Source organism: Callithrix jacchus, chromosome 11, assembly GCF_049354715.1.
Source record: "Callithrix jacchus isolate 240 chromosome 11, calJac240_pri, whole genome shotgun sequence".
NCBI lineage: Eukaryota > Metazoa > Chordata > Mammalia > Primates > Cebidae > Callithrix > Callithrix jacchus.
Window position 1 is genome coordinate 75863830 of NC_133512.1, and position 26716 is coordinate 75890545.

The 26716-nt window shown below is 41.8% G+C and overlaps 1 protein-coding gene across 12 annotated transcripts in view; it reads right to left on the minus strand.

The window, feature by feature from the left end:
- The window catches only part of PUS7 (pseudouridine synthase 7), a 71832-nt gene that overhangs the window by 24799 nt on the left and 20317 nt on the right, over positions 1-26716 (minus strand). For 5 of the 12 annotated variants that reach the window (XR_013524066.1, XM_002751719.7, XM_009002617.5 and 2 more), the window contains 6 exons: positions 24911-25055; positions 19801-19818; positions 18022-18133; positions 14957-15034; positions 4367-4495; positions 3462-3587 (listed from right to left, as the gene is read on the minus strand). Coding sequence is in view for 9 of the 12 variants with exons in the window: in XM_002751719.7 (XP_002751765.4) it covers positions 3462-3587; positions 4367-4495; positions 14957-15034; positions 18022-18133; positions 19801-19818; positions 24911-25055 (608 nt within the window). In the remaining 3 variants the exon portion in view is untranslated. The remainder of the gene's footprint in view (positions 1-3461; positions 3588-4366; positions 4496-14956; positions 15035-18021; positions 18134-19800; positions 19819-24910; positions 25056-26716) is intronic. The other 7 variants (XR_013524068.1, XR_013524067.1, XM_009002616.5 and 4 more) reach the window with 3 other exon arrangements.

Here is a 26716-nt window from a genome sequence, read left to right on the forward strand (position 1 = left end):
GCACACACCACCATGCCCAGCTAATTTTTTTGTATTTTTAGTAGAGACGGGGTTTCACCATGTTGACCAGGATGGTCTTGATCTCTTGACCTCGTGATCCACCTGCCTCGGCCTCCCAAAGTGCTGGAATTACAGGCTTGAGCCACCGCGCCCAGCCAAAAAAAATTTTTTTTGTAGAGATGGGGCCTTGCTATGGTGCCCAGGCTGGTCTTGAACTCCTGGCTTCAAGTGATCCTCCCACCTTGGCCTCTCAAATTGTTGGGATTAGAGGCATGAGCCACAGTGCCCAGTTTATTCAGCAATGTTTTCAAGGTTCATTCATGTTGCAGAACGTATCAGTATTTCATTCCTTTTTATTGCTAATATTTCATTGTATATTATTGTATATTCCATTGTACATTTTGTTTATCCATTCATTAGTAGGTGGACATTTGGGTTGTTTCCAGTCTTTTGGCTGCTATAAACATCTGTATAAACTTTTATGTGAACATATGATTTTCAATTGTCTTCAGTATATACCTAGAAATGCAACTGCTGGGTCATATGCTAACTTTGTAACCTGTTGAGGAACTACCAGGCTATTTTCCAAAATGGTTATACCATTTTACATTTCCACTAGGAATGTACAGGGGTTCCAATTTCTCCAGTCTTCACCAACTATTCTCTGTCTTTATTTCAGCCATCCTGGTAGGTATGAAGTGGCATCTCACTGTGGTTTTGATTTGCATTTCTTAAAGATAGTGATGATAAGCATCTTTTGGGGTGCTTATTGGTCATTTGTTTATGTTATTTTGAAAAAGGTCTATTCAGACTCTTTGCCAAGTTTTAGAATGGGGTGTCTTTCTGTTCTTGAGTTCTAAGAGCTTTTAATATTCTGGATACAAGCCATTTTTCCACCTACACAATATAAACTAAGGGTTTGTTTTTGCCTTCAGGAAATTCTATGGTGTTAACAGTGGGTTTCTTTGAAAGCAAGAGACATTCTTATGCTATAACAACGAATGATTTGGAATTCTGAGCTGACAGTACTGACCTTTGGGCATGTTATGTAATTTTTGTTGTGGGATAAATTTGATCTCATTTTAGTTATTTACATTTACATTATCTTTGAAGTACAAAATGTATAGGGTTTCATGGTTGTCCTTCTGGCAAATTAATAACAAATTTGTAAGTTGATACAGCCCTTCCTTAAATAGTCTGTCCCATAATACAATTCACATTTTTATTGTTTTTGTCAATGCCCTCTGACCATTGAAAGGTTGAAAACATATTAGCACTCACTATATTCTAGGCATAAAAACAGATGTGGCCTCAACATCATTTCACTTCATTTTCATCACCTTCTGAATTGGTATTATCATCTCCATTCTATAGATGAGTAATTTGAGGCTCAGAACTCAAGTCTGATTTCACCTGGGCTTTTTCATCTTCTTAATACTGCCTCAAAGAGGCAGAGGAAATATAGATTTTTATCATTTTGCACTTTTAAAATCACAAAAACGAATGCTACTTCACATAGTTAGCTGCTAAAACAATGGACTGGAAGCCAGGAAAACTATATTTCCAAAGTACAGCCCACTCTAAGCCTAAATTTGCTAACCTGAAGGGTCTGAAACACAAGAAAGAATATGAACACTCAAATCATTTCCAACTTGTCAACCACTACAATTCTAACTGAATAGTTTATGTAACCCAGTCTCTGCTGAGCAACAGGATTCTGGAAGTACATTTATGAACCCAACTATTTACTGATGGGATTCCCACTGTAGCTTAGTCTAGAGGGATTCTTAATAGTTTGAAAGTAAATCAGAGTTCTTAAATTCCATGCCACTAATTTTAATCTTTATTAGTTTCCTTAAAGAGTACAGGATTCCCTTGGGGCCGGGCGCGGTGGCTCACGCCTGTAATTCCAGCACTTGGGAGGCCAAGGTGGGTGGATCATGAGGTCAAGAGATTGAGACCATCCTGGTCAACATGGTGAAACCTCGTTTCTACTAAAAAAAAAAAAAAAATACAAAAGAGTACGGGATTCCCACTGCAGCTTAGTCTAGAGGAGTTCTTATTAGTTTAAAAGTAAATCAGAGTTCTTAAATTCCATGTCACTAATTTTATCCTTTTTTTTTTTGATACGGAGTTTCGCTCTTGTTACCCAGGCTGGAGTGCAATGGCGCGATCTTGGCTCACCGCAACCTCCGCCTCCTGGGTTCAGGCAATTCTCCTGCCTCAGCCTCCTGAGTAACTGGGATTACAGGCACATGCCACCATGCCCAGCTAATTTTTTGTATTTTTAGTAGAGACGGGGTTTCACCATGTTGACCAGGATGGTCTCGATCAGCTGACATCGTGATCCACCCGCCTCGGACTCCCAAAGTGCTGGGATTATAGGCTTGAGCCACCGCGCCTGGCCTAATTTTATCCTTTATTACTTTCCTTAAAGAGTGAGGAAAGGGGCCAGGCATGGTGGCTCACACCTCCCACTTAGGGAGACTGAGGCCGGCAGATCACTGGAGGTCAGGAGTTTGAGACCAGTTTGGCCAACATGGCAAAACCTCGCCTCTACTAAAAATACAAAAATTAGCTGGGCATGGTGCATGCCTGTAGTCTCCGCTACTTGGGAGGCTGCAGCAGAAGAATCACCTGAACCCAGGAGGCGGAGGTTGCAGTGAGCTGAGATGGTGCCACTACACTGCAGCCTGGGCACAGAACAAGACGTCATCTCAAAAAATAAAACTTAAAAAATAAATAAAATTAAAAGTGAGAGAAGGGCATATCAAATTTAATAAACTTGTTAACACAGATCATAAAATGTTTCATCTCTGTGGGGTTACTTTGGGTGTGAGTTACCCAACTGATTACTGTGGAATCACCGAGTCAATTACGGAGCCAAGGCTTACCTGTTAAAAAATACAAATAAAAATAGGGCCGGGCACAGTGGCTCACACCTGTAATTCCAGTACTTTGGGAGGCTGAGGTAGGTAGATTATTTGAGGTCAGGAGTTTGAGACCAGCCTGGTCACATGGCAAAACCCTGTCGCTACTAAAAATACAAAAAAGTTAGCTGGGTGTGGTGGCAGGAGCCTGTAATCCCAGCTACTCAGGAGGCTGAGGCAGGCAAACTGCTTGAACTTGGGAGGCAGAGGTTGCAGTGAGCTGACATTGCACCACTGCACTTCAGCCTGATCAACAGAGCAAGACTGTCTCAAAATAATAAAATAAAAATAAAAATAGATCCCCTGGATGGGTTACCAAGAGTGGTAGGAAAGCTCAATTTTCAAGTCATATTCTTTTGAACTCTTGATTTTTTACCTTGTGCATGCATTATCTTAAAACAAAAATTATGAGACTGTGGTTCCTTTACTCCAGACATGAGAGAATGTAGAAATAATTAAAACCACCACCAACAACAAATCCTGCTTCTTTTATGAAAAAGCTCTTTTTGATCAAAGAAATTCAATACCAACCTTCCAACCTGATACGTGGGGACAGCTGTGGTTCCAAATCTCTGCATTCCATAGTAGTTAATAAATCCAATCTCCTTGAGAGAGTTCATAGCTTGCTGTACTTGGTCATCAGTTCCTGTTATATTTCTACAGGGATCCAAATTATCCAGAGAAAAAAAGCCAAACGCTCAGAGAGGCAGATCATAAATTACTACAGTGTAGCTTCGGCGTGTTTCGCTCACTCCCCTGCAGCTTTCTCTCTACCTCCTGAGGGCTCTTTCTTTTTTTAAAAGTTGTGATAAGTGATTTATAATGTAATTTACCATTTTAGCCATTTTTAAGTGTGCAATTTGGTGGTATTAATCCATTTATGCTGGAGGTTGTAATTTTTTTAATTTTTGCAATCAGACTTTGGGGATGATCTTGAGCAGTACGACAGAAATAACTCTTACATACTTAGCATTCCAATAACGGAACACCATGCATAAATGGGTTAACTACATTCACAATGTTGGGCAACCTTCATCACTATCTATTTCCCAAATTTTTTCATGTTCCCGAAATGAAACTCTGTACCCACTCAACAGTAACTTTCCATTACTCCTGCCCTTTCCCCTGTAACCACTATTCTACTTCCTATGTCTATGGATTTGCCTATTCTAGGAGCTTTGTCTTTAAGTGGAATCGCAGGCTCAGTGTCTTTTACCACAGTATTTGAAGAAAACGGTGTCTTTCCAAAGGCTGTGCTAGGTTTCCGAGGGGCAAGGTGTCTGTATTTGCTCTCCCAGCCCTGCCCTACCCTACCCTCCTGTGCTGCCACTCCTGTTAATACCAGCTCACCAGGACCTTATGACCAGTGATGAGTAACAGACTCACAATGCCCTGGCCAGACCCTCTGGTCCACATTCCCACCTGCAGGTCTTTACCTGAGAACAACTGTGAAGTGGTTTCCTTGAAGCTCTCCCAATTTCAGAGGCTTTTTCTGATAGCTGAAATTGCCTAGCTTAAAGTTCATCAAGCACTTATTCAGGTGGGCAAGTCTTTGTGCAGTTATTCTTAAAAAAGAAAAAGCAACAAAACAAAATAGAGTAGAAAAAAAGATTGTAAGATATTGGTTGTCTACCTGGAACAGTACAGAAAACAAGATACAGCACAGCTCTGAGCCCCGAAAAGGAAAAGGCACTGCAGCAGGTGAGGTGTGCATGTCCTTCTCTTCTCTCTGCATTCTTCCTTCAGTGTAATGGTACGTGCTCCTGTTGGAACTGTGTATTCCTGGCCATCAATATTTTATATACTTAAGACCTCTTATTATTTATAGGCTGATGAGTAACAGAATAATAATATCTGAGGAATTTTCTTTTTCTTTTTTTTTTTTGAGACCGAGTCTTGCTCTGTTGCCAGGCTGGAGTGCAGTGGCATGATGTCGGTTCACTGCAACCTCTGTCTCCCTGGTTCAAGCAATTCTCCTGCCTCAGCCTCCAGAGTAGCTGAGACTACAGGTGTGTGCCACCACGCCCAGCTAATTTTTGTATTTTTTAGTAGAGATGGGGTTTCACCATGTTGGCCTTGATCTCTTTACCTCATAATCCGCCTGCCTTGGCCTCCCAAAGTGCTGGGATTACAGGTGTCAGCCACCGTGCCTGGCCTATCTGAGGAATTTTCTATTTTTTGTGGGGTGAGAGGTGAGGAAACAAATGGGTACAGGGACAAATCCCATATAAAGAATGGCATTAAGCATTTTAAGAAAAAAGTTCATTATTTTTGTCTATCAGAAAAATACTGTAAACTCGTTACAAAAAACATGGAAAATACAGCGAAGAGAAAAGGAAAAGAAATTCATACTTCTATTACCTGAAAAAATTGCCACTGACATCTAACTTTGTACTTCCTTTCTGTTTTTAAAGACATGTTATATATAGCTGGAATTCTACCCAAACCTATACCATGCTGTTATCATTTAATATATAGATATTTCCTGTGCTATCAAATTTCCATTAGAAATTCCTTGCCTTCTTCAATAGGAAATACACGTAGAAAAACAGAGCACTGAAAAGTCTTTCTCTCCTTTTTATCTCTAGTGTCCCCACTGGCAGCCAATGTTGTTTTGTTTTTGTTTTGAGACAGAGTCTCACTCTGTCATTCAGGCTGGAGTGCAGTGGCACAATCTCGGCTCACTGAAACCTCTGCCTCCCGGGCTCAAGTGATTCTCCTGCCTCAGCCTCCCAAGTAGCTGGGATTACAGGTGTGCGCGACCATGATCAGCTAATTTTTGTATTATTATTATTTTCTTTGTTTTTTGTTTTGAGACGGAGTTTCGCTCTTGTTACCCAGGCTGGAGTACAATGGCCCGATCTCGGCTCACCGCAACCTCTGCCTCCTGGGTTCAGGCAATTCTCCTGCCTCAGCCTCCCGAGTAGCTGGGACTACAGGCACGTGCCACCATGCCCAGCTAATTTTTTGTATTTTTAGCAGAGACAGGGTTTCACCATGTTGACCACGATGGTCTCGATCTCTTGACCTCGTGATCCACCCACCTCAGCCTCCCAAAGTGCCGGGATTATAGGTGTGAGCCACTGCACCCAGCCTATTACTGAGACAAGAGTCTTGCTCTATTGCCCAGGCTGGAGTGTAGTGTTGTGATTTTGGTTCACTGCAACCTCCACCTCCTGGGTTCAAGCAATTCTCCTGTCTCAGCTTCCTGAGTAGCTGGGATTACAGGTGCACACCACCACACTGGGCTAATTTTTATATTTTGCATTTTTAGTAGAGATGGGGTTTCACACATGTTGGACAGGCTGGTCCCGAACTCCTGACCTCAGGTGATCTGCCTGCCTTGGCCTCCCAAAGTGTTGAGATTACAGGCACGAGCCACGGTGCCCAGCTAATTTTTGTATTTTTAGTAGACTGGATTTCACCATGTTGGCCAGGCTGATCTTTAACTCCTGACCTCAGGTGATCCACCTGCATTGATCTCACACAGTGGTGGGATTATAGACATGAGATAAGTTCAAAAGATTCTTCTGCCTCAGCCTCCCGAGTAGCTGGAAATACAGGTACATGCCACCACATCTAGTTATTTTTTGGATTTTCAGTAGAGACAGGGTTTTACCATGTTGGCCAGGCTGGTCTTGACCCACCTCGGCTTCCCAAAGTGCTGGGAGTATAGGCGTGAGCCAGTGGGCCTGCCTGTCTTTGTTAGGCTTCCAGGATCCAAGTGAGGATCATACATTGCAGTTGTGATGTCTGTTTGGTCTCCATTAAGTGATCTGTCTAGCCTTGTTTTTTCATGACATCTGGCTCCTAGAAGAATCCAGGCCAGCACTTTTACAGATCTTTTAATGTGGATTTGTCTGACTGTTTCTTCATGCTGAGACTCAGGTAAACATTTTTGGTAGAAATATTACTTAGGTGACATGGCCCTTTTCACTGCATCACATCAAAATGCAGAGACTGAGTTTGTCCATCACTAATAACTTTAATCATTTGATTAGGATAGTATGTACTAGATGTTTACACTCTAAAGTCTCTTTCCCTTTGCTTTTAATCAGTAATCAGTGGGGAAATACTTTTGAAATTGTGTAAAATACCTGTTCTTCCATACTCTTTTACCCAATTATTTAGGTACCCAAGCATGATTATTGGCTGAACTGAATATTACTGTGTTGAGTAAAGCTGTGTTTTTATATTTGTCATTCTTCTGTAAAGAAAACCTATGTAGGGGCCAGGTACCATGGCTCATATCTATAATCCCAGTACTTGGGGAGGCCTAACAGGCAGATCCCTTGTGCCCAGGAGTTCGAGACCACACCTATGATCCCAGTACTCTGGGAGGCCCAGACAGGCAGATCGCTTGAGCCCAGGAGTTCAAGACCAGCTGGCCAACATGGCAAGATCCCGTCTCTAAAATTAAAAAAAACAAGTATATAGAAAAATTTTTGTTAAATTCATTAATCTTTTTTTTTTAAATTAAAAAAAAAAAAAAAAAAAGCAGCCCGGCATGGTGGCTTATGCCTGTAGTCCCAGCACTTTGGGAGGCTGAGGCAGGTGGACCACCTGAGGTCAGAAGTTTGAGACTCGCCTAACAAACATGGAGAAACCCAGATGGGCGTGGTGGTGCATGCCTGTAATCCCAACTACTTGGGAGGCTGAGGCAGAAGAATCTCGTGAACCCAGGGGCGGAGGTTGCAGTGAGCTGAGATCATGCCATTGCATTCCAGCCTGGGCAATAAGAGCAAAACTCCGTTTCAAAAAAAAAAAATTTAAAAAGCTCTGGGATTTAAGTCATACTTAGGATGTTGTTTGTTTTTTGAGATGGAGTCTCCTCTTGTGTTGCCCAGGCTGGAGTGCAGTGGCATGATCTCAGCTCACTGTAACTTCCGCCTCCTGAATCCAAGGAATTCTCCTGCCTCAGCCTCCTGAGTAGCTGGGGCTATAGGCACACACCACCATGCCTGGCCAATTTTTGTATTTTTAGCAGAGATGGGGTTTCACCAGGTTGGTGAGGCTGGTCTCAAACTCCTGGCTGCAAGTGATCCACCTGCCTGGGCCCCCCTAAGTGTTGGCATTATAGGGGTCAGCTACTGTACCAGGTCAGAAGTTTTTTTTTTTTTTTAATCTCAAATTGAAGTAGATTACTTCTACAGTTGCATTTTTATGTTTAAATTTATGATCCACTTGGAATTTATCTAGCAAAGGAAAGTGAAGTAGGGGAGCCACACTTACGTTTTTTTAAAATGGTTACCCAGTTATCCAACATTTTTTTAATCAACCATGTTTCTCCACTAATCTTAGATGATACTTTCAATACAGACTAAATCCTTGGATGTATTTGGGTCTATGATTATTCTACCTAGTCACGTTCCAGTACAAAATTGCTTTAAGTGCTATATATCTTTTTTCTATTTTTTTTTTTGAGAGAGTCTCACTCTGTTGCCCAAGTTGGAGTGCAGCAGTGTGATCTACCCTTACTGCAACCTCTACCTCCTGGGCTTAAGCAAGTCTCCTGCCTCAGCCTCCCAAGAAGGTGGGACTATAGGCATGCGCCACAAGGCCCAATCCATCCTGGCCTCTCAAAGTGCTGGGATTACCAGTGCGAGCCACCACGCCTGTCCAAGTGCTATATTTCTTTTTCTTCCTTTTTTTTTTTTTGGTGACAGAGTCTTGTTCTGTCACCCAGGCTCCTAGATCATGCAATGGCACCTGCCACCACACCTGGCTAATTTTTGTAATTTTAGTAAAGATAGGGTTTCACCATGTTAGCAAGGCTGGTCTGGAACGCCTGACCTCAAGTGATCTGCCTGCCTTAGACTCCTAAAGTACTGCGATTACAGACATGAACCACTGCTCCCAGCTATGTATATATAGACTTCTGTATATTTTTCTTGTCTTATATAAGTTTTTCTTTCTTTTTTAGAGACAGGGAATTGCTCTGCCACCCAGGCTGGAGTGCAGTGTTGCAATCATAGCTCACTGTAATCCTGAACTCCTGGACTATGTATGGGGACAATGGTAGAACCCAAGGGCATGAATTAACCAAGGAATTGTATCCCAAGGAATCTAGAAGCGGAAGATCACTATGAATAGAGTGATGAACAGGACAGAACTCCTCCTCAGGCAGTAACTACTGCTATAGAAACTGACAGAACAATTCAGAATCAAAAGCTGTCCTACAGAGAGTGTTCCGGACACTGCTTCCTAATGGGGCCACAGAAGTGTCTGGTAGCTCTGTTCTTTTTTATTTTGAGATAAAGTTAATATAAAATTCAGAAGGTTGGGTGCAGTGGCTCATGCCTGTAATCCCAGCACTTTGGGAAGCCGAAGTGGGTGAACTGCTTGAGATGAGGAGTTTGAGACCAGCCTGGCCATGATGGTGAAACCCCATGTTTACCAAAAATATAAAAATTATCCAGGCATGGCGGTGCATGCCTGTAAGCCCACCTACTCGGGAAGCTGAGGCAGGAGGATTACTTGAACTAGGGAGGCAGAGGTTGCAGTGAGCCAAGATTGTGCCACTGTACTCCAGCCTGGGCGATAGCAAGACCCTATCCCAAGTAAAATAAAATAAATTAAATTCACCATTTTAACTGTTATAAAGTGTATACTTCAGTAATTTTTAGTATGTCCACAACAATGTGAAACCATAACCACTATATTATTCCAGAACATTTCCATCACCCGAAAAAGAAACCCTGTACCTGTTCAGCAGTCATTCCCATTTCCTCTCCCTCAGACCCTGGCAACCATTAATCTACTTTCTGCCTCTAAAGATTTTCCTGTTTTGGACACATCATATAAACAGAATCATACAATATCTGATCTTGTACACCTGACTTCTTTTTCTTTCTTTCTTTCTTTTTTTTTTTTTAACTAAAGCAGGAAGAACATCTGACTTTTTATAGAATGTTTTTTTATGGTTTGTCCATGTTTTAAGTATATATCAGTATTTCATTTCATTCTTTTTTGCAGCTGAATAATAATACAAATTCTTGAATATACGATAGGCATCTACCTCTAAATGTCACTGATAATGCAAAAAGCAAGAACTATACTCAGTGCTGGTTGGGGCAGGTGCTCCCCGAGAAATGGAATGAAACTGACAAAAGAAATCTTCATGATACTATTCACAGTTTTAATTGTGATGATCCCTGATCAAGCTTTTTGGTTGTAAATTCACAGCAAATTCAGTGAGTAACTACTAGGGAATATGAAAATGTTGCCTTTAAACATCAGGAACCAACTAACCAACATGTTGCATGGAAAATCTTTATTAACAAAGCCAGGGAAATACTGGCCCAAGTTCAGAAAAGAGACTGGCAGGAAAAGAAACAAATGATTCTCAGTAAGACTGTTCCTGCCTGAGATCCTACTAAAATTCATAGGTGGCTTTAGAGTTTCATGAAGCTGAAAAGAAGTGTTGCTTATCCCCAAGACTGATCAATCCAGCAATCATTCAAATGCTTGCATGGCAGAGTAGGTTTCTCCAGTTCCTGAATTCCCACGGGAAAGGCCAATCTGCCTGGCCCCATGCATCCATTAGGCAAACTAAGGGTGTAGCCTGTATCCGCAAGATAAGTGCTTTGTGCTTTCAGAGTGCCAACACTTAGGTGGCTAATACGGTTTCTTACTAAGTCAACAGGAAGATGATAAAAGCAGCAAAAATCTGGGGACAGAGCAGCGTCCTGATAAAGTGTGACACCTGCTGGCTGACCAAGAAAAAAAGAAATATTCTAACTATTCAAAGACTTTGAAAAATAAAATAATGAGATGCCATTTTTTTTTCACCCTCAAATGACTCCCCCTGAAATCCTAACACTTTGCTGGGGAAGACTCTAGGGAACTAGAATAAAGGTGGTAAACTGGTAGCACTTTTTTGCAGAAAAATTAGGCTTTGTTATTAAAAAAAAAAAGAAAGAGAAAGAGAAAGAATTTCTCTTTTGACCAGCAAATGCAAAGAAAAGAGACAAATGTTAGAATGTCATATTCCTTTTAAGTCAGTAATCTCATTGCTAAGTTTATCTTAATGAAGTTATCACAGATGGATGCCAAGATTTAGCTACAAATATGTTTGTCATGGACTGCCTTATAATAGCAAGAAGGAGGAAACAATGTAACATTCAAAAATAGAAAAATAGTTTAAATTAGGATATATCCATATGTTTAAACATATTTTGCCATATACCCACAGGAAATAAGGTATGTTATCTATTGTTCCAAACAAGGTACTTAAGTATTTTTGTTTAAAAATGAAAAAAAATAGGGCCAGGCACGGTGGCTCACGCCTGTAATCCCAGTGCTTTGGGAGGCCAAGGCGGGCGGATCATGAGGTCACGGTATCAAGACCATCCTGGCTATGGTGAAACCCCATCTCCACTAAAATACAAAAAATTAGCTGGGCGTGGTGGCATACGTGTGTAGTCCCAGCTACTCAGGAGGCGGAGGCAGGGGAATCGCTTGAATCCGGGAGACAGAGGTTGCAGTGATCTGAGATCATGCCACTGCACTCCAGCCCGGCGAAAGAGCAAGACTCTGTGTCAAAAAAAAAAAAAAAAAAAAAAAAGTCTCTCAAGAAATATCTACCATGCCGTGAATAAGGTGATCTCTGAGGGAGTACAGTTATGGCAGACCTTTCGTTTTCTACTAGTTTTTTCTGTGTTAAAAAGAAAATAGGCATGGTGTGGTGGCTCATACCTCTAATTCCAGCACTTTGGGAAGCCGAGGGGGGAGAACTGCTTAAGATGAGGAGTTTGAGACCAGTCTGACCATCATGATGACACCCATGTCTCCTAAAAATATAAAAATAAGCCAGGCACGGTGGTGCACACCTGTAATCCCAGCTACTTAGGAGACTGTGGCATGAGAATCACTCGAACCCGGGGAGGCAGAGGTTGCAGTGGGCTGAGATAGTGCCATTGCACTCTAGCCTGGGTGACAGAGAGAGACTCCATCTCAGAAAAAAAAAAAAAAAGAAAACAAAATAAACCAACTTATTTTTTTTAATCAGAAGCATAATTCACAGAGCCAGTCAAAAATCACAGGAGGTGTCTAAGTATTTTAGATACCAAAGAGAAGGCAAAAACCTTCTGTTGTGACCTCTATCCACAGAGGATGAGAAAGCCTGCAACCCCTGTCCCCCTACCCCCATTCTTCTGAGTTTCTGGGGAGCCCCTGGGCCATTACCCATAAAGGTTATTTCAAATCTCCACTCTTTCAAAAGCTCCCTTATCCACTCCTGCTCCTTCACTGTCAGCAAATGACTCCACATTCTTTTTTTTGAGACGGAGTTTTGCTCGTTACCCAGGCTGGAGTGCAATGGCGTGATCTCGGCTCACCGCAACCTCCACCTCCTGGGTTCAGGCAATTCTCCTGCTTCAGCCTCCTGAGTAGCTGGGATTACAGGCACGTGCCACCATGCCCAGCTAATTTTTTGTATTTTTTTTTTTTAGTAGAGATGGGGTTTCACCATGTTGACCAGGATGGTCTCAATCTGTTGACCTCGTGATCCACCCACCTTGGCCTCCCAAAGTGCTGGGATTACAGGCTTGAGCCACCGCGCCCGGTGACTCCACATTCTATATGCCACAAGGAGAAAGTGAAACCAGGCCACCAGGTAGGAACACCATCTCCTTCATGTATTTACTCCTGCTCTCTTTCAAAAGCTTCAATATTTGCACACACCATCAGTAAAAACAACAGTGAGATTAATGTTTTTATGATTACATCATGCTACTGTCCCAAGGTCAAGGAAGAAAAAGATCTGGAATAAACATTACGATGCAACCAGTTCAACAACTACATTATTTCAGGCGAATCAGAAAACTGGTGAGAAAGAAGCCCAATTGTAGGGGATCATTAAGTAAACAGGAGATATCCCCTCAAATTCTTTACAAAAAGATAAGGGAATTCAAAATAAATATTTGGGCCCAGCACGGTGGCTCATGCCTGTAATCCTAGCACTTTGGGAGGCTGAGGTGGGTGGATCACCTGAGGTCAGGAGTCAAGACCAGCCTGGCCAACATGGTGAAACCCCATCTCTACTAAAAATATAAAAATTAGCCAGGCGCAATGGCACATGCCTGTAATCTCGGCTACTTGTGAGGCTGAGGCAGGAGAATCACTTGAACTGGGAGGTGGGGGATGCAGTGAGACGAGATTGTGCCATTGTACTCCAGCCTGGGTAACAAGAGCAAAACTACACTGTAATGAATAGAATGGGGGAGGCAGAGGTTGCAGTGAGCCGAGATCCCACCACTGCACTCCAGCCTGGGTGACAGAGTGAGACTTTGTCTCAAAAGAAAACAAAAAACCAAAATAAACACATGTATTTAAGTAGAGGTAGTAAACACAGGGGACTTTATTTTTAATTGCAGTATGACTGACATAAACTGTACACATTAATGTACAAGTTTTAGGCCAGGCACAGTGGCTCATGCCTGTAATCCCAGCACTTTGGGAGGTTGAGGCAGGCAGATCACAAGGTCAAGAGATTGAGACCATCCTGGCCAACATGCTGAAACCCCATCTCCACTGAAAATACAAAAACTAGCTGGGCATGGTGGTGCACACCTGTAGTCCTAGCTACTTGGAAGGCTGAGGCAAGAGAATCGCCTGAACCCGGGAGACAGAGGTTGTAGTGAGCCAAGATTATATCACTGCACTTCAGCCTGGTGACAGAGCAAAACTCCATTTCAAAATATAAATAAATAAAATAAAATGTACAAGTTTTGAAGTGTGTAAGCCCATGAAATTATTACCATATTAAAGACAATGCATCCATCACCCCAAAAGTTTCTTTGCCCCTATGTTATTTCTTTCTCCCACCATTCCTTGCCTCTGGAGGTGTACTAAGATGAAAGCCTAAATGTGTCTGACACTGTACAGCTGTTAAATTCATCCTTTCTCTTTTACCTTCACTGTGACTAACTGGGTTCACACCCCTATTCTCCCTCTCCAAAATATAACAATAGTCCTGTCTCCAGTTTCATGGGTCTTGCTCCACCTGCAATCCATAATCCAGTCTCTACACAGCACTCCCCGTTTAGATTAATGTCGAGGTAAAGACCCTCAACCTGATCTAAGAGGCCCTTTGGGATCTATGTCCTGCCTAACTCCTGGACCCTTACTTCTTGCTATGCTCCCCCGAAACTAAAGGACGTGCCAGGTAATGCATGTGCTTTCCCATGTCTTTTCTTACACTGCTTTCTTGGTTTGGAAAAAACAACCCTAAACCCTACCCAGCCCCAGGAAATCTCTACTCATCCTTCCAGAATCTAGACCAGTGCTTCCCAATCAAGGACAATTCTGGCCCTCTGGGAATACCTGACAATGCCTAGAGATATTCTTTGCCATCATAACTGAGCAAGGAGTTGCTACTGCTACATAGTGGGTAGAGACTAGGGATGATTCAAAACATCCTGCAACGCACAGGACAGTCCTGCAACAAAGAATTACCCAGCCCCAAAGGGCAACAGTGCAGAGGCTGAGAAGACCTGATCTATATTAAAATCCAAGCATCCCATTTTCTGTGAAAGCTTTCCTGTGTGCCCTCACATCAAGTTCCATGCTTCTTGACAGGCATACGTGAACATCCAAAGGATATCTCTATTTCAGCATTTATCTTGCTGCAGGAGAAGTTCTGATTTACATGTCTGTCTACTCCACTAATTACAACTGCTTCAAAAACACCGACCATCTTTTTTATCTGTAGATCTCAGCTGTACAACAAAACAGCAGATCACTGTTTTGCAATTTTAAATAACAGTTATATTTAACAATGAATGAACAAAAGAGAGAAAAAAGCATTTATTCTCTTAGGTCTATAAAAAAATCCTTTAAAAATTACACAAATAATACACGGCTCACAGATAAGAAGAAAAAAACAAAATGAAAAGTGATTTTTAAATAGGCAGAAGCACCATCTAAAGTCGAAAGAGAGAAACCCCACAAAGTAAATTTGAGAATTCTGAAAAGCAGTGCCAGGATTTTTACAGCATAAATTCTGTTATGTACTCTCTACTTACTTGAGAACAGCAATCTCTTGTACTGTTATAGCCCTTTTATCTTTGGTTCCCATGTAGGAGAATATGTTTGGCTTGACTCTGGTAAGACAGAAACAAGATCATCTAAAGAAAGTCACATACCATAATATCATAAGGAAATCTGAATTCTCATAATTAAGTTTTAATATAAACACTTAAAATCATAACACAGTAAAAGAAGAATGAAGAGAAACTTTATTTTAAGGTTCAGGGAGGCAGCCGTGGTGGCTCATGTCCGTAATCCCCAGCGATTGGGAGGCCGAGATGGGTGGATCACCTGAAGTCAGGAGTTCAAGACCAGCCTAGCCAACATGGCAAAATCCCATCTCTACTAAAAATACAGAAATCAGCCATGTGTGGTAGAACGAGCCTGTAATCCCAGCTACTCGGGAGGCTGAGGCACGAGAACCAGGAGGTGGAGGGTGCAATGAGCCGACACCATGCCACTGCATTCCAGCCTGAATGACACAGCAAGACTCTGTCTCAAAACAAAAAAAAGTATCTAGGAAAACAACATAAATTCATATGCAAACTAGAAAAGTAAATGACAGCCAGGTGTCGTGGCATGCACCTATAGTCCGTTACTGGGAAGGGTGGAGTGGGGAGGACTGTCTGTGCTCAGGAGTTCGAGGGTGCAGTGCCCTATGATGGTGCCTGTGAACAGCCACTGTACACTACACTATACTACCTCGTTGACACAGTGAGACCTGGTCTCTTTAGAAAAAAAAAAAAAAAAAGTAAATGATGGCCAAATAATTCCTTTCTTAGCAGTATAAACATTTGTGGCTATTAGTAAATAACTAAGGTTGTTCAAAGACTTGGCTAGCCAGCAACAAAAAAGTCAACAATACATTTCCTACCCATCACCTGCAATTCAATACATTACCTAAGACTATGAAAGCAAAGAAAGCATTCTTTGCCATCACAGCCGGGCAAGGAGCTGCTACGGCTACACAGTGGGTAGAGACTAGGGATGCTGCGAAACATCCTGCAATGCACAGGGCAGTCCCACAACAAAGAATTATCCAGCCCTGAAGTGGAAAGGCAAAGAAAAAATGCATTCTAGAGATACAATGCACCACTATGAAAATTTATCTTCAATTCTGAAAAAGTCAGTGTGTGAATTTTCCTAAAATGCTGCTATTGCTTTGTATTTAAAAAAAAAGCTAAATGAAATGCTTAAACTGGGATCTGAATAGTTCCGATATGAAGATATAAGTAACCTAGTTAACTAAGAAGTATTTTACAAACTTTACCATTGCATATGAGAAGGAAAAGGCCAGGTAGAATTTTTTTTCTTTCGAGATGATGTTTCACTCTTGCCGAAGCTGGAGTGTGGTGGCGGGATCTCAGCTCACCACAACCTCCACCTCCTGGATTCAAGCAATTCTCCCGCCTCAACCTCCCAAGTAGCTGGGATTATAGGCATATGCCACCATGCCCAGCTAATTTTGTATTTTTAGTAGAGACGGGATTTCTCCACGTTGGTCAGGCTGGTCTTGAACTCAGGTGATCTCCCTCCTTGGCCTCCCAAAGTGCTGGGATTACAAGTGTGAGCCACTGTGCCCGGCCGGAAGGACTTCTTAAACCCCGATCAATCCTCAACTCCCGATCTTGATGGAACTCCCTCCCCACCCATCTATTCCTGTCAAGAATGGTCTGTTCTCCCTGGCTCAGGTACAGGTGTAATATCACAGACTCTCTCCAAGGAAATTAATAGAGCAAAATAAATGTTACTTAACTGGGTACTGTGTATTATGGACTGAACTGTGTCTCTCCCAAAATCAATCTGTTGATGCTCTGACCCCCCAGGACCTCAGAATGAGACTATATTTGGAGATAGGGCCTTCAAAGAGGTGATTAAGTTAAAATGAGGCCATTTAAGGTAGGCCCTAATCCAATCTGACTGGTGCCTTCATAAGAGGAAACGTGGACACACACACAGGTACCAGGGGTGTACATGCACAGGGAAAATGCCACATGAGGGCACAGTGAGAAGGCAGCCATCTGCAAGCCAAGGAGAGAGGCCTCTGGGAAAAAAAACAAACTTGCTGACACCTTGAGCTTGGGATTGCTAGCTTCTAGAAGCATAAGAAAATTAATTTCTGTTAAGCCACCTGGTCTGTGGTATTTTGTTAAGGAAGTCCTAGCAAACTAATACACTGTGCTACCATATTTAAGCTGAGTTAAATATAAATTAGAATCCAAATTTCCACAGCATACCGACCTGTTGTGGTGCATAGCCACTTCCATTTTTAAGAAAAGCTTTGGCCCCGTGCCTACCCCCAGAGATCCAGCCTCTGCTATATTTACATTCCTGTGAGAAAATCAGACTGCTCTCAGGTTGAGTCAGTCTCCAGGAATTGAGAGCTCCCAGTCTGGCAAAACCAATCTCTGCAACCACGTCAAAGGATAAGTATAGGCTTTCAGAAGAGAAAGTTAATTTTCGTTTTCAGCCAGATGGACTGGTAACTCTCAACTGCATGAGAATCATTTACTTACAGAATTTTCATCTTGAATTACTGGCACTACGCATGTGGCGGTCAAAAAATTTAATTCATCCATTGCCTAAGAAATCTATCCTTGCAGCCTGGAGCACTGGCTCCCTCCTGGAAGAAACAATGCACTTCCTACCCATGAATGGCGATTCTTAATGCCAGCACTTTGGGAGGCTGAAGTGTGAGGGCTGTTTAAGTGCAGGAGTTCAAGATGAGCCTGGGCAATAGAGTGAGACCCTGTCTCTAAAACCTAATAAAATTAGCCTGGCATGGTGGCACATGCCTGTAATCCCAGCTACTCAGGAGGCTAAGGTGGGAGGATTGCCTGAGCCCAGGAAGTCAAGGCTGCAGGGAGCTGTGATCATCATTCACTCCAGCCTGGGTGACATAGTGAGAACCTGTCTCAAAAAAAAAACAAACTATCATTGGAAGGTGCATGTGCTGTCTGTAATCTGTGCTGCCCTGCTCATTTTTCCATTATCACGGAAAAAGGAATACACATTTCTGTTGTTGATTTTATTTTGTATAGGCATAACAACAGTAACTCACCTTAAATATCTGGAGAGTACATTAATAGCATCCATGGTGTCTTTGTTTTCCTTATATAGTACAAAGTGGCAGTAACTTCCCCTAGATTTTGGCCAAGAATGTTTTCTTGGATCTTAAAAGCAAAAAAAGTAAACGTTATATACACCACAATAAAAGTTATGGGTAAAAGAGCTCATTTTTTTTGCTATAGAACCTTTGAGTGGAAAATCAGTTCTAGTCTGATAAAGAAATATAGGATATCCCCCCCCCGGTATCAAAAATAAAAAATAAAAATAAAAAACAAACAAAAAAAGAAATATAGGTTAAGTGGTTATAGCTGTGTGGACTACAGGTATTAGTTTCAGCAATTGGACACTTAATGGTATTTATCCATATTTAAAACGAAAAGCTAAAATGTGACTGGGTACAGTGGCTTATACCTGTAATCTTGGGACTTTGGGAGGCTGGGGCGGGCGGATAGCTTGAGCTCAGAAGTTCAAGACTGGCCTGGGCAACATAGCAAGACCTATCCATCTCCACTAAAAATGGCCAGGCGTGGTAGTGCACACCTGTGGTCCCAGCTACTCAGATGGCCGAGGCAGGAGGATCCCTTGAGCCCAGGGGCTGGAGGTTGCAGTGAACCAAGATCATGCTACTGTACTCCAGCCTGGGTGACAGAGTGAGACTCTGTCTCAAAAAATAAAGAAAAGAAAAATATTTTTAATTTTAAAAAAGAAGAAAAAAAAATTAAGCCAGGTTAAATGCTAACTTCAGAGCAACTAGTGTTACTTCAGTTTTTCAATCTCGTGTTAAAAAATTTAAGATTTAGGCCAGATGTGGTGGCTCATGACTGTAGTCCCAGCACTTTGAGAGGCTGAGACAGTGGATCACTGAGGTCAGGAGTTTGAGACCAGCCTGGCCAACATAGTGAAACCCCATTTCTACTAAAAATACAAAAATTAGCCAGGTGTGGTGGCGGGTGCCTATAATCCCAGCTATTTGGGAGGATGAGGCATGAGAATTGCTTGAACCTGCAAGGTAGCCGTTGCAGTGAGCCAAGGTTGTGCTATTGCACTCCAGGCTGGGCAACAGGAAAAAGATTCTGTCTCAAAAAAAGAAAAGTTAGATTAAAGCTGCTCAAAGTGTTTTGTTTTGTTTTTTTTAAAAAAATACTTTGGGAAAAATATGTAGGCCAAAACTGCACTTCGCAGATGTTGTGCAGTAACATTCCTGAGTCCTGTGTGGCACAGAGCGACAGCTGTTAAACACATCTAGTTCATTTGTTTACTGTAACTCCGTCAAAGAAAAACAAAAAATGCTTCATACAACAATTTCTAGAAAGAGTCCTCTTCTTTTAAAAATAATCCTTTTTCATGAACTCATAAATCCTTTATCTTCAGAGGCTTAAGATACTGCTGGTACAGAAGTTGGTACTTGGATACCTGGCTTCGTCAAGGCAAAAGCACTGTTTGGTAAGTTAGTGATTTAAGCTACAATGAAAAGAACAAAATAATCCATAAACCATTTCAAAAAACTGCCATAGCATGTATGTCTAGTGAATCACCCTTCCTTCTTGATAAATATGTGAGTTTTTTCTGTCTTGGACAGAAAAGTATTACAAGTATTTCGTTAGCTCTTGGTGTGAATTCCTCACAAGTTCTTCAGAAAATTGTTGAGTAGGGAGATCACTTGAGTTTCCTTCCAGCTCACTATCAGTTAAGCTAAGTTGTCTATACTTAGCACTTGTGACAAAATCTTTGGCATTTCACTTTACATATATGAAATGCCAAATGCTCTTACCTGCTGCAGTTCTGACCTCTGTCCAAATGCACAGCATAAAGATTACAAAAAAGCAATGTTTAATTTATAATATTAAAGTGCTTTAGAGGTGAACATGCAAATGATCTCATGGTTTACACTGAGGACTTCTACAGCACCTGGGAGTTATGCGGTGGGTTAACAGCCATTTAGACATTAACAATGGAAAGCTGTAGAGGCAAACAATGAACAACTAGAAAATTCTTCTACAGGTACAGCCTCCTTGTCTCAACACCTTCATAAGAGTATGTTAGTTCATCCTCAAAGCTGCACTGTCTGAACCCCTGGGATAAAGCAAAATGTTTAAGACTAGACAGTAAATCCTTCCGCAAAAAGAGATTTGTTTTCTTAAATATGGGAGGACACGTACCAAAATGCTATTTGTGATTATCTGTTTTCTTTGGTGGTTAGGCTACAAGTAATTATTGCTTTGCTTTGTATTTTTCTGCATTTCATTAGTTTCTTGCATTGAATTATGAAGACTTTTAAATTTGAAAAATGTTAAATATATAGAAAACAGCAAGTTCTTTATAGATTTAAAATGATTTAAGAGATGACTTGAGACTTATAAATGAGTGCAATGTTCTGGCCTTGTTTTTATCATTCTTTGAACAAGTCATCTGTATGTAAGAGACATTTTGAGATACAGCAAAACCAAATATGCAATAGGTATGTGATGGGAAGAAATTACTGATGTTTTTGATTGTGATAATAGTTTGGGGTTTCAGTCCTTATCTGGCAAATACATACTGAAATATTTATGAGTGAAAAGCCATGCTATGTAAAATTTCCCTTAAAATGCTCCAGCAAGAAAAAAAAGGTAGGAAGAATAGATCAATAGAACAACAGAATGTTTGATAATCTTAAAGATGATTTATGGGTACACAGGTTCCATATACTATTTCCTCTATTTGTGTACAAGTTTGAAAATGGCCACAATAAAAACTTTAAAAATACTTGTGATATAAGTTGATGAAGTATGCATATATTTTTCTTAATTACTCCCTCAGAGAATTCATAATTAAGTACAATGGCAAGAAATAAATGAAGTTACAAGACTAAAAAACTAAATGCTGCTATACCTTAAGAGAAACCAGGACAACGGAGTGCGAGTTTTGGCTCACAAGCATGCATCCTCCATTTAGCAAATCCAAGCACTGAGCATGCATACAATTATCTCCTTTGCAAACAACAGATACAAGTATGCATTCTTTTTCTAAGTGCAATCAATATACAAAACAGTAAGTATATGCATTGATTAACTGGGAATATTTTAAATAACAGAAAATCAGTGAGTCTGAATTTACTTTTGGCAATTTGTATGACTTTATAAAATTCCACCCCCTAAGAATGCTAAGCAGCATATACTTAGCTTTATAATTTGAGTGAATTTAAAATAACTTGCAGGCATTTTTGAGACAGTGATTTATACTGCAAATGCACAGAATTCCCAGGCTGGGTAATATGGTTCCTATTTGAAGAAGGCTGCTTCCACTCTCTGAGGGCCTGACAAGGCAGTCCCAGTCTAGTAAAAATGGAAACCAGATAAAAGGGAAACCAAGTTCAGGAAGTTTATGTATTGAGCGCAGAGATCTCCATGAATAAGGAAGGAAAAATGTTTGTAGCCGAGAAAGATCAAAGGATGGTAGCATGCGGAACATTCTTTCCTTCTTATGCAAGGTCATTCCCACCACTGCACCCCTGCACACCAACCTTCAGCCTTTTCAGGGATCCTGTTCCATCCATTATCTTATTTTGTTATTCTTCTCCCTGAACTTTCACCATCCCTCTCCATTGTCTCTTTCCTTTTTCTAATTTTTTTTTTTCTTTTTATAGAAATGAGGTTTTGCCCTGTTGGCCAGGCTGGTCTGGAACTAAATGCCTCAGGTAATCTGCCCACCTAGGCTTCCCAAGGTGCTGGGATTACAAGCATGAGCCACCACAACAGGCCCTCCATTGTCTCCCTTGCGTATATAAATAACTCACGGCTCTTCCATCTTAAAAACCTAAGATATGTTCTCTCCTCCTTAATCATGTTCCCTTCTCTTCTCCTCTTTGCAGGTTATTTGAATAAGCAGTCTGTATACTACACTACCTTCCACCTCAACCTACTGTGTAAACTGGTTTCCAACCTCATCATTCCACTAGAATGCTCTGGCAAAAAGACACCAATAACTTCCATGTTGCTAAACTGATAGACAGGTTTCAGAGTAATTATCTTGCTGGACCTACCTGTGGCATTTTCCATTGCTACAGGAATAGAAGCAACGATAGTCCATTGACTTACTGGGATTCCCTATTCCTCTGGATTCCGTAACACCAGCCTTTCCCAGAGAGCTTCTTTGTACCTGCCTGGCTCTTACTCCTGAGTCTCTATGTATTCCTACATACAGGGATCCCTCCTGGGGACCATTCATTTCAGAAAGTATAGAGAACCTATACATATCACATGGCAGAATTTTCCTTTTTTATGTAAGTCGTTAAAAACTGTGTTCTTGGCCGGGCGCGGTGGCTCAAGCCTGTAATCCCAGCACTTTGGGAGGCCGAGGTGGGTGAATCACGAGGTCAAGAGATCGAAAACATCCTGGTCAACATGGTGAAACCCCGTCTCTACAAAAACTTAGCTGGGCATGGTGGCGCGTGCCTGTAATCCCAGCTACTCAGGAGGCTGAGGCAGGAGAATTGCCTGAACCCAGGAGGTGGAGGTTGCGGTGAGCCAAGATCATGCCATGGCACTCCAGCCTGGGTAACAAGAGCGAAACTCCGTCTCAAAAAAAAAAAAAAAGAAAAAAGAATATTGTGAATCTGCAAGATATTGTAAAACCCACCAATGACAATTTCTATCAGGGTCTGGTAGTAATACAGCTTAAAAACATTTGTAAACTGCAAAGCTTTGTAATGATACTTTAAAAGCTAAACCACTCAAATGCTAGGCAAGACGGCTCAGGAGGACAAGCTGTCACTGGTAGAGGGACATGAACAATCTTTGGATACCAGCTCTTCCTCCTTTCCTGAGGATGTTCACTTTAGGCCACTCTCAGCTTGGGGAGAGTGGTGTCTGTAAAAGAAAAATGCAGGCTCCTAAGGGCCCAACTGGGCCAGGGTGGCCTTCCATGAGGAGGTGGGAGAGAACAGCTCAGATGGCAGAGATTTAGTTCTTTCATTGAATAAATGTCACAACACCGCAATCCCAAGAAGTGTAGTTCTCTATAAAAGCGGGGTTGATCCAATCTAGCCTTCCTTCTTGCTTCTTTTTAAAGTGAGAAATTCCTGTCTTACTGAAGGTGTCCAAAGGGAAATGGGGAAGGGTAGTTCACATCACATAGCTCAGTACTTCACTTGTAAAATCTTAAGGAAACTTTGTAACAACAAAAAATGGAAACGTGGGTGTGGCATAAGCAGAAAAAATGGGGATAAAAACACATGAGAGATCTGGCACTGTGTTTATTGAAGGTGATGGGTAGAAAGACTGTAATGGCCACTTTGGCCTGCAAATGCCCTCCATCCTCTCACAAAACCTAGCTTCCTAAGAAATGATGATCACTTTCAAAAAGCCACCAGTCAAAAAAACAGCTTTTGCCTTTTCCAACCTGCTTCCTCAGACCACACCAAGCGGAACAAGACCTTGCCTTGTCTTCCTGCCTTCATAATGGGCAGCACTGCTGACCAATGTGGGCTGTTTCTTAACAAGAAACAACTGCCTTGCCTCCTTCCCAACTGGGTTCCCTGAGAGAAATAGGACCACATGCCTCAAGGCATCGCTGTCTGTAATGAGTTATCTCTCCTCTCCATCTAGAGTAGTTACTAGCTGTACACCATCCTTGAGAGAACAGAAGCAACAGTTGCTCAAATCACTTTCCACTGGGCTTACTACTCTTTGAGCAGCCTTGGCTGAAAAAAGGCTGCTCAGGTGGTATTTTATAATATGACCCAGACATTAAAGAAACAAACAGCAACCACACCATTCATTTGTGGAGTGAAGAGTGATTAAGAACTCATGCCCTGAGCAGTAACAGGACACATCATCTGACTCTTCTTTTCAGTGTTCACTGAATACTGGCCTCTGATCTCCACCTCCTCCTCTGTAACTGCTCAGGTATCTCGCTTCTATAGCACTATCCTGTCTTGCTGACTGGCCTAGATTATTTCCTGAGGCATAGCTAAACTTTCTTCCTGTTCTCTTTTTTGTTATAGCCTCTCATTTCACTAGAAACATGGTTATAAGCAATCAAGGCTTCATCCATCACAGTATTATCTTTTGAATTAACCTAAAAGAATACTGATAGAGCCCTAATAGTTTTTGCTATATCGTCTTAGAATTTTGTTCCAACAAATATATCTAGGAATAATTGTTCATTAATACAGGCCATCACGGGCAGGAGAAGAGGGTAAGGAAATAACTTTTTCTTGTTGTAATTTTCATTCAAATCTTATCTGTCAATATGGTAGGTAAAAGAAAAAAAATTACCCAATTTTTCTTAAAGGTTATATGCAAATAGAAACTTTTGTGGCTGTGGAAAACACATTAGAACAAATATCGGTGACTCACTGGCAATATGCCCATTTCAAATGAATGATGCACAACAAAAGATGGGCTGAGACAAAAGGATGTCTTTGTATATATTTCCTATTTTTTATGTGTGACTGAAGAAGATAAAAGTTGGAAAGCAAAAGTTCTTTCAATATAGGGGCCTTGCCAAAATATGCCAGCGGAATAAGCAATTTTTGTTCATCTGAAAGCCTTCTCTCCTCCATGAAGAACACAGAATGAGCAATACTTCCATTTTCTTCTTGAATTGCAACTCAGCATGCTCTGCTCTTCAGGGAGCACATCAAATCTCTAAGACTGTCTCTCAGGCACCACTATAATTTCAGCAAATCTTTACTCACATAGAAGACCTTATGCCCCTTGCCAGACAGGCTGCAGGACTGCGCTGGCATCTGAAATGACAGTACTCACCCTCTCTGAAGGAGGGACATGATCAATATTGTTCTCTGAGGGTAGCCCTAGAACATAAACAGGCAAGGCTAACCAGCAGTGAGGCCTGCCTTTCACGGCCATCTGGCAGGAAGAAGCCACTCAGACACCTACTTGCCAAAGCCTTTTTCCCAGCTGCGTGGTAGGCTACAATGTACTTCTTCCCCTCCCTATCCTCTGTTTTTGTCTCTAATCCTGGAAACAGAGATTTGATAGCCTGATGGATGATGGTTCTTTTCTCTTTGGTGTCCTCGATAACCTATTAAAAAAAAAAAAAAACAGATAGCAACACCACTAAGTTAACAAACATTAAATAGGGAACTAATATGGTGAATTAGTAAAAACACTGCTCACCTTATTAACTATGCAAAATAACAAAAGTGTCTGCATACAATTTCAGGAATATATTTTTGGGTTTTTTTTTGGATAGTCTCACTCTGTCGCCCAGGTTGGAGTGATCTCAGCTCACTGCAACCTCCGCCTCCTGGGTTCAAGGGATTCTCCTGCCTCAGCCTCCTGAGTAGCTGGGATTACAGGCACGCGCCACCATGCCAGGCTCATTTTTGTATTTTTAGTAGAGACGGGATTTTACCATGTGGGCCAGGCTCGTCTCAAACTCCTGGCCTCAAGTGATCCACCTGCCTCGGCCTTCCAAAGTGTTGAGATTACAGGCGTGAGCCACAGTGCCCAGCCTCAGAAATATTTTACAGCTTCTCAATATTGCAAATCCTGGGAGCCGTTGATGGAGCACATCCATGTGCAGACACTGTACAAAGCACTCTGGTCACTTTATTTAGTCTTTGTAATCTCCCCAAATAACACCATTATATCGATTCAGAAGTGAGGAACTGTGTCTCTGGTTATATCACTGGAAGGTGGTAGAGCTGGATTTGAAATACAGACTACGGAACTGAGGGGCCACCAACCCAGATACTCCCTCTCAGGGTCTCTGCTGGATAGACACCTCAGGACTCCTACATGAAAATGCAAGCAAAACCAGGCCTTTTGGTATATCAGAAACTCAATCCCTTTGAACAAGCCAACCTACAGCGGCTTCCTATTGAATTCTATTCTAAATTATTTTATGAGGTTCTAGCTAGCACGTGGGTTCACCTTGAAGAATCAACATAATGTAAACTCACTAGTTATATGATGTTTTCAGTTTGTGAGTACATCTCATACTGAGACATTCTCCCTCTTTACTCAATATAACCACAAATGTGTGTGTATATGCTTCAAGAACCGAAAAAAAGGCCGGGGGTGGTGGCTGAAGCCTGTAATCCCAGCACTTTGGGAGGCCAAGGCAGGTGGATCATGAGGTCAAGAGATCGAGACCATCCTGGTCAACAAGGTGAAACCCCGTCTCTACTAAAAACACAAAAATTAGCTGGGCATGGTGGTGCGCGCCTGTAGTCCCAGCTACTCAGGAGGCCAAGGCAGGAGAATTGCCTGAACCCAGGAGGCGGAGGTTGCAGTGAGCCGAGATCGCGCCATTGCACTCCAGCCTGGGTAACAAGAGCGAACCTCTGTCTCAAAAAAAAAAAAAAAAACTAATCGGAAAAAAAAAAAAAATCACAAAACAATATTCATGCTATTTGCAATGCACAAATATCTTCTATTTTATTATATTATATGCATTTTTGAGACAGGGTCTGGCTCTGTTGCCCAGGCTGGAGTGTAGTGGTGAGACCCTGGCTCACTGCAACCTCTGCCTCCTGGGCTCAACCATCCTCCCACCTCAGCCTCTCAAGTAGCTGGGACTACAGGCATCTGCCACCATGCCCACCTAATTTTTTATGTTTTGTAGAAACAGTGTTTCGCCATGTTGCCCAGGCTGGTCTTGATCTCCTGAACTCAATCGATGTGCCCACCCTGGTTTCCCCAAGTGCTGAATTCCACACAGGAGCCACTATGCCCAGC